The sequence below is a fragment of the Pyxicephalus adspersus genome, chromosome 4 (genome assembly GCF_032062135.1).
Source record: "Pyxicephalus adspersus chromosome 4, UCB_Pads_2.0, whole genome shotgun sequence".
Lineage (NCBI taxonomy): Eukaryota > Metazoa > Chordata > Amphibia > Anura > Pyxicephalidae > Pyxicephalus > Pyxicephalus adspersus.
Window position 1 is genome coordinate 55,839,800 of NC_092861.1, and position 8,876 is coordinate 55,848,675.

The 8,876-nt window shown below is 38.4% G+C and overlaps 1 protein-coding gene across 1 annotated transcript; it reads left to right on the plus strand.

Annotated features, from left to right (window-relative positions):
• Nucleotides 1-340: 340 nt before the first annotated feature.
• On the plus strand, nucleotides 341-8,523 carry GMNC (geminin coiled-coil domain containing). Its single transcript, XM_072410165.1, has 5 exons — nucleotides 341-417; nucleotides 5,456-5,655; nucleotides 5,926-6,011; nucleotides 6,126-6,242; nucleotides 7,230-8,523. Exons 1-5 carry the CDS (start codon nucleotides 341-343, stop codon nucleotides 7,839-7,841), a joined length of 1,092 nt encoding a protein of 363 aa, XP_072266266.1. The 3' UTR covers nucleotides 7,842-8,523.
• Nucleotides 8,524-8,876: the final 353 nt, after the last annotated feature.

Below are 8,876 nucleotides of genomic sequence, written 5' to 3' on the forward strand. Positions count from 1 at the left end.
AAAGTGAAAATTCTGAGTTTAGGTACGCTTTAATAATGACAAATCTAGAGTAAGCTCCAAACAGAGATGTAGCACAAGTTTATTCATAAAAAAAAAAACAAAAAAACAAAAAAAACAAAACATAGTTTATAACCATTTTAAAAGGAAGGTGCTTTAGATGTCAAGCAGAAAGGATGAGGTAATCAGTGGGTAAATTGCTGCAGCCTAATAAAAGAGTATGCAGCAATGTACCTGCTGAATTTCTCATTCTTTCTAACTAACATAAAATGAACCTACCTTTTAAAAATATTAAAATGTTTTCTTTGTTTTTTAAAAGAAAATTTAACATTACCCCGTCCACATGGCCATCCCCATCTATTGCCGTGGCGTGTCAAGAGCATTCCTGCCTCTTTGTCACTATTTGACGAATGTTGGGAGGTATGCGCAACCTTTTCCTGTAAGATAAGGAAATATTCAACTGAAGCAGCTTCCTAAAGCATATAATTACTGTATTATCACAGCCACCCACCATAGTAAAATTTAAAAAGGAAATGAAGCGGTCTATAACCTGTTGTGCGATTTTATAGAGCACAACACTGCCTTTCTGGAAAGAGCTGCCGCCTACTGGCAGAAAGGAGTATGGCAGCAGTATGGCAAGTCACACTTTTTTATTTCTTTTTGTTTTTTATGGTACTCAAACAACAACTGGAACTGATTGTTATTAAAATGGTATGTTTATGACAGTCTCTAATAACCCATAGCCAAATGACGATGAAATAATTCTCTCATAAGAAGAGAACCACAGAACAGTTGGCCAGAGCAATGCCAACCAAGGTTTCCCAAACTCCAGATAGCAATTTGATCTTGCTCCTAACAGCAAAACCAGAGTATTCCCCTTCTTTGTCTAAGGACACCCTAAGCTATCCATATAGGTGACCATTACTAAGCAATACATTGACAGCTTCACTAGGGTTCATTAAAGGGTTTATATTAAATGGAACAAAAAAGCAAAAACTGCAACAATTTTAAAGTAATTGTATTCTCCCAGTGTGTGTAGTCAGGGCATCCTCCATCTCTGTTTTCCTGATATTTTATGTGTTTGATTGATCTGAGATGTCCACAAAAATGGAACTGTAAGGTTTGTCACTCTATGGAATTGCCACATGCATAATCTTCCTTATAATGGCCATATGCTTGGCCATTTTGTTGGCAGTTTTGTAGTTTTCAAACACAACAATCTGTCAACTGATTTTTAAATCAGCAAATGTTCAAAGCTGGCATAGAAATCAACTGGAAAACTACTTCTTGGAATTGAAATTTAGTACTTTTGGTCACTATCCACAAAAATATTGTTGGCGACAGGATGCTGTGGTAAAATCTGAATAAAACCTTCAGAGTTGCCAAGTGTATGGGCAGCCATTTATTGTGGCTCCTCAAGTCATGCAAAACTATCAGTTTTATTTACCTAGGCAGTGCAGAGGGCAATCATGAAGTTCATTAGCCTCGTTATTGTGTAGTCTTTTTGTATAGTATGTTACTATATTTGTTTATGGCAATTGTACTTTATGTTGTTTTGTAACATATATTGTAATAGTTGGTTATCAAACATGCTCTAATGTTAAAAATTTTAGAAAATATGTAAAATATATTAATTCATTAATCATTGGTAAAAATAAAAAATTAAATTGATATCCAAAGTTTACCTTACATGAACTATGGGGTTTGATTTAATGAAGTGATAAAAGGTAACACAGTTTTTAATAGGCTTTGGAATAGGAAGGTCACAGCAGTGCATTGCATTGTCTGTAGAGCTGGATTGTGAAAAGAGGCTTGAGGAGCCATTCTGTCTGCACAGTGCCATCCCTACTGCTGTGGAAGGATAGCCACTACTAGGAATAAATCTGCTTAATTCCATTCATGTCAGCTAATCTACATGTATGAGCCAGTCAAGGGTTCCCCAGAACTCCAGATTTACAAATACTATGTGCAATAACACAGCTTCGCATGACATCCATTTGCTGTATAGAGCATTCATCTATTTATCACTGCTGGTAGCTGTGTAATTGCCAATTTGCCACGTGCCAATGGCTATGCTGACAGCTTGGAAAGGATGTTTGGTAAAGGCTTGTGGATCGTTTGTGCAGTATGCAATGCCCATTACCTTGAATGATGATAAGCCACATAGGGACACACTGTGAGGGATGTTAGTATTGTAGGATCACTCGTGTTATTGGGCTTGTTTTAGCTTCACATTACCAATGCTTGCTGACACTTGTAGTTCTACAATAGCTGTAGAGTTCCATTGATCATCATACCAAAACAATTGTTGCCTATTAGAGACTGCCAAGCTGTGTATTGAAAAAATACAAGTTTCTGCAGACTGCTAAAGCTAAACTTCTAAGATCGGGAGATAATGTTTGGTATATCAGGATAAATGTGTTCAGCATGATTTAGTAGGAATTAGAAGAGCTATAGTCAGAGCTTAAGAATGCTTTAACTGTCTATACCTTGTTAATTGGTTTTACTCATCATGTACAGTAGACAGCATAGGTCCTTATGGTGACAACAGTCTATTTTATTCCCTACATCATTTGGTTTCCAGGACCTATTCAATCTTAGCACAGAACTCCTCTGGTCTATACCCAGGTCCAACATGCTATGAACTAGGACTCAAATATAGCCTAGTCCAACGCTATTGACCATGGTCATGGCTGTCTATACCCATATCCTATTATATTATCATGTATTATATATTATCATGACAGCCTATATCCCTTACCCAGCATACTCTGACCAAAGACTCACATATGGCCAAGCCCAGCGCTAATTTCCATGGTCATGGGATCCTACATCATTGGCAGAGATACAGGCAAACCTAATACTGAACTCCAATTATCATGATAGCCTATATCTCTACCCAGCATACTCTGACCAAAGACCCAGATATAGCCAAGCCCAGCACAGATACCTATGATTGTAGTTGTCTATACCCACATCCTTCATCCTTGGCAGGAAATTCAGATACAGTCAACCCAGTGCTGAACCCCAATTATCATGACAGCCTAAACCCATGCCCAGCATACTCTGGCTAAAGACTCACATATAGCCAATCTGCCTAATATCCATATCCTACATCCTTGGCAGAGAATTCAGACACAGCCAAAAGCACATACATCACCCTCAGATATCATATCGTTGTTGATAATTTCCCTTCTATCCTGGACAAATAGCACCTCCTTGCCTGCTACGTGCTTTACTTTCATTTACTTTATCTAATAATATGCCTTTTCATAGTAACTTTAGTAACTGCAAAAAATGTCATTTTGAAAAGGGATCTGCCACATTTTGTACATTCTGAGAAGTATATCTCGTTACTTCTGTATCAATAAAATCTTTGATTAATAAAAATATTTAATGAGACCAAGTATTGCATTTTAAACAAGAACAAAACTAAACAAGCTAACCAACATTCTGGAAAGCTGTGCCTGACTGGATTGCGCATGCTTTTTAACACAATTACATGGGATACATTTGCATAATGGGATCATTTGTGTTATCTCTAGCCACGTGCTTACTCTTTGTATTGCTAGCCTTCTGAAGACATGGGAGATTGTTAGCCATTATATGATACCTGGGGGGAAGGCACCATGGAAGATGGAGTGTGCACCTACATGAAACAATAAGGGTGTCTACACATTCATTTCTCTGGGGTCATAATTTACACTTCCTAGAAATGGTAAAAAATATGTTTGTAACGAGAGAATGGATGCAATTTGTCCTATTAACGAGTCATTGAGACTTCGTAATGGGTTAACAGAATAAAGTGTCCTCTTGGGTGAAATAAAATAACATATCCATATGCCATCCTCTGTCTTCCCTCATTAGCTAGCACTGTCCACAGGTTGTTAATATTAGGCAGGTCAGGTTACTTGATGGCTGTTTGCATGCTACATAGCAGACAGTAGTAGGGGTGGAGCAGCCCATAGATCATACACAACTTCTAATGAGATATGACTGGCATTCCATGCCCATTATACAACGTCCGGGCTTTGATCACAATTCTTTCAGCATCCTAAACCATGTGGTATTATATTCTAATACAAGTTTTAGTTTTATCAGTTTATAGAGTTTAGATTTTTAGTCTTATCATTCATCCTGTATAATGTGGGCATTGTACATGCTGGCAAGTAGTAGTCCTGGTGATTGGAGAAATCTGGTGGCAATTATTTTTACATCATCATTACTCCATCTTTAATAATGCTCATCATCATATTGTATGGATACATTTTGATTTGATTAAACAAATGCTTTATTAGGGCTAATAATGCTAATGAGATATAAAACATTAGGGGGGGGGGTGTATTAGCATAAGTCTCCTTTAAGGTAGACTTCAACTTTATTGTGAATATGTGGGCGTGCAGGGCTTTGAATTGAGCATAATTAGGTGTTTGCTGATGTCACAGTTTTGACAGTTTGGTATCAAATGAGATTGGAGCCTTTACAGAGAGCCGGGGGCGTTCCTAGAGCTCCTTTAGACCAGGACTGCCTCTTAAATGCCTTCCCTCAGTCCCATTTATTACTCAGTGGGGCTTTAATGAAAACGTGTCTGCTAATATCTCCATTCCAGCAACAAGATGGTAAGTGACTGGAGAGCTCCTCACTGTGCATAGGGAGTTCTCTCTTCTGTGGATTGCTATTCCAGCACTTCTCTGGAGGATTTTATAATGGAAGTCATTTCCTTCTGGATTTAAAAGTTAAGCAGATCTGATGTGTATTTAGAAAGGTGTACTTGCTGCGAACTTTTTAATCCTGTGATTTTTGTGTGCTCAAGTTACCTGAACCTGAGCGCAGAGATCGTTCTGCATTGGTCTGCTGATTGGAGTTCAGTTTTAGGGGAGCAGATTGGAGTTATTGTAACATTATGTGTTATTACAATGATTCCTCCAGTGATTTGTACTTTTATTACACTGTATTATGTGTTGTTACAATGATTCCTCCAGTGATTGGTACTTTTATTACACTGTATCATGTGTTGTTACAATGATTCCTCCAGTGATTGGTACTTTTATTACACTGTATCATGTGTTGTTACAATGATTCCTCCAGTGATTGGTACTTTTATTACACTGTATCATGTGTTGTTACAATAATTCCTCCAGTGATTTGTACCTTGATACATTGTATTGTGCTGTTTCAATGATTCCTCCAGTGATTTGTACTTTGATACATTGTATTTTAGCTTCTATCAGTGAGACTGAAGCTGTGTGTGTATTTTTGGCTTGCAGTGTGCCTGCATGGTGTGGAAGTGAACTGTCAGCTGATCTGAATCCCATTCACATAGCTTAGCCTTCATTTCCAGCAGCACAATATCTCCTCAATAGACAGTGTCCTCCTGGAGAGAAGCTAGCTTTACCTCCCCAAAGAGTGTTGCTTTTGTTGAGACACAAAAAGTCTGTTCCTGCCATATCTAACCCAGTCCTCCTCCTGTGTCACTTTTACAGAACTCCATTCTGGCTTGCCAAGACCAGTACTTTGCAGGGGGTCAGAGCTATGATTGCCCATACTTTTCCTCATCGTCAGCTGCCAGTGTTGATGTTTCCAAGGATACTTGGGGTTCTTTCTGGGCTTCTGGTCTCCTGGACAACACATCAAGCAACCAGAACCCACAATCCCATGGTAAGTCCACTTTCTAACCACAGATGATGCTGTGCAATCTATGACTATTAGCCCACTGCACTCACCATCCATAAGGAAACCTTGCCAACTGTACACTTCTTTGCTGTAGATGTCTTTCACTTATATATCTTCTATATTCCTATTAACTTTTCCTTTTACCATCATTTATCTGTCATTTTAAGCTATCAATGCAATAATTGTTACTAGATGTACATCACTGGTTAGTGAATACACTTTTATATTAATCTATACGTTTTTACTTGTTTTCAGGGCACATGTACAATGTTGGGTGCACACAACAAGATGATTATGTATGGGAGGATCAACTGTCTTCTCAAATGATCACAAACAAACAGGTAAATATTTAAAATCTGATTCAAAAATAATAGATTAAATCTAATAACGATCATTTAATAAAACAAGTGCACGGATCAACAAAAAATGAATATGTATCCATTTCTATTCCACAGCTACAAGATACTTTGGTCCAGAGGGAAGAAGAGCTGGCACGATTACACGAAGAGAACAATAAGTTAAAGCAGTACTTAAACTCTGCTTTTGTGAAATGCTTAGAGGAAAAGACCAAGGTGTGTAATGATGATGTTCATCTTCACTTTAACAAAAGATCTCTAATCTATATACAAGAGTTTCCTAGAGGATATATCTTCTTAAACTAATTGGTGTGATGCTGCAGAGATAACCCTAATAGGAACGTATGTCTTCCTAATGTTTCCCTGCTGTACCGATGGTAGATAACATGCAATCCATTTTATCTTCTGATCAGGAACTCTAGTTTTAACGGGCCACATTGACACTTACACTGCATTTGTATGGCTTTTCTGCAATGCTGATAGGATTTCCTGGGTTAGTGAAGTCAGTCTGAACAAAGTAGCCTTGGGTTAACAATGACTGCATGCCTTACTTTGGCTGTGATCGGCTATTAAGTGATCTCCATTGTGTCGCCAGTCAGCAGTGTGTTTGCAAATTACACCTGTACCTGTGCAAGATCCCCCACGGCGTTAACTCTTCATCCACTGCATGCAGGATTAGAATGAGACTGACTGCAGGAATGTCACACGCTAATCTGTGCTCCTGACTTCTATTAAAGCATGCCATACCTCTGCACTGAGTTCAGAACGATTAGATAACACAAACTGCTGCCCTTTCACTTGTAAGTATAGGAAACCCGGGGATTCTTAGCACTTACAGCAGAATTTGCATTGTCCTGATTGTTCTACAGATAACCTGGACTATTTAAAGATGTAGGTGACTTGCCTTAAATCTTAGAGATATTTTTTTGAAAGTTTAAGTAAAGTTCTGCAAATAGCAATCCATCATTTTTCTACAGTATAATGATGAGTGCTGATGAGAAAAGCTTAGCAAGGTTTCTAGTTTGGAGTTTTATGTATAGAATTTTATACAAGAGATACATTTCTATGTAGGATAGCTGGTTCCTTCAGGAATGATTGGATATTGGGGACTTATAAGTGTTCATAATTTCCATTTTCTGATTTCTGACATAAGTGCACTGTAGTAATTGTTCTTATTGTAAACTATTTTTTTTTTCCCCACAGAAACTGCTGTCCCAGCATGGCATTAGTGCTCCACTAAAGAGAAAAGCCAGGGTTAGCAGCCTTGCCTCTCCTGAGACCTCAGCCAAAAAGGCCAAAAGAAACCTTTACAATGACTTAACTGCCTGTGAAGGACAATCCAGTTCTACTGTAGAATCCTGGGTGCTGCAGACCCTGGGACTCAAAGATGTCAACACCATTGATGATTCAGCATCAGCTAACTACAATGCCATGCATAAAGAGCTCATTACCAGCATGGGTGCAGCAGAGTATGGAAGTGTACAGGACTCTCCCTCTTCTGGATACAGTACAGTCCATATGACACCGGTGCACAGCCAAAATGGGAGCAGTCTAGGCTCTCCCTATATGTCAAACTACTCCCCCTCATCCTCAAGTTCTACACCCCTGCCAAGAAGTGAGCCAGTTAGTCCATTTGGTTCACCTATATGCTATACTCCAGAGGTGTCTCCAAATAAAACAGAAGTTGCCTTCTCTACCTCCTTAAACCCTCATTGCAATGTGAAGACCCACAGTTTCTCCAATGGACAAGCTTTCGTTCGCAGAGATGGAGAAGGAGGCTGGAAATTCACTTGGGTCCCCAAACAATCTGAATAGACTACATGGATATGGGGTCATTTCTTGGGAGTTTACAGAGCCATTTGCACTTGGTCATGAGGACCTATGAAGACCCTTTCAGCCATGATACTGATACTGCCTGTGTATCCCAGAGTGATCTTTTTAATCCACTGATTGGGTTTTATCTCTGCTGCCAGTACCATAAAGGGGCCTTCATTTGTTTACATGAGAGAGTGTGTGTGTAGATATATATGATTTTTTTCTATGAAAAAATAGCCTATTTTAACAGTATTTATTTCTGTTGGGTTCTAAGTGCAATTAATGCCAGTGCAGTTTTGATTGTAGTCCTTTGTTTTGCACCTCTTATATTTGCTGCCTAAAATCTTTGATCACTGCCTTGATTTTATATGAGAACACAGATTGACTTGCAGCTTGTATGAGACTCAATTTTACACTGCCTTAAATAAAAGACTTTTGCTTCCTACGCCTGCAAAGCCACTGTAGTACATATTTGCCAAACAAAGTAGCAGGCCTGTAAGGACAGGTGTACCACAGCCCTTTGTTCTCATCTCCAAGTGACAATGTGTGGGGTTCCCCAATAACCCCAAACTACATTTCCTGACTGCCTTTTACTAAAACTATTTATTTACTGCCTACTGCATTTTTAAGGACAATCACAATGTGGAGTCTCACTGTGTTATTTTGTATATAAATAAACTGTTAAAACACAATTTTGAAGTCCCCTGTTATGTGTTTTGCCACTGACACACCATGCTCTCTACTTAAATAATATTCATGGTAATTTTATATTTACATTTTTTGTTTAATTTTGTTTTTTTATTTTTTTTAAATGTTTGGTTCAGACTGTGTTTACCAAGGCTTGAAGTGTCCACATAAATATTTCATTTTTACTGAGGTGCTAGAAAGCTAACCCTAACAGCTTCTTATACATTTTTGTATAAACTCTTTATCTGGCTGAACCTGATGTGGCTATTGGGAAGAGGTCCTACTCTAATGCACACATATATTTATTTAATGGAGAGTGCAAAGAAAAGGTTCCAGTACACTAAAAAC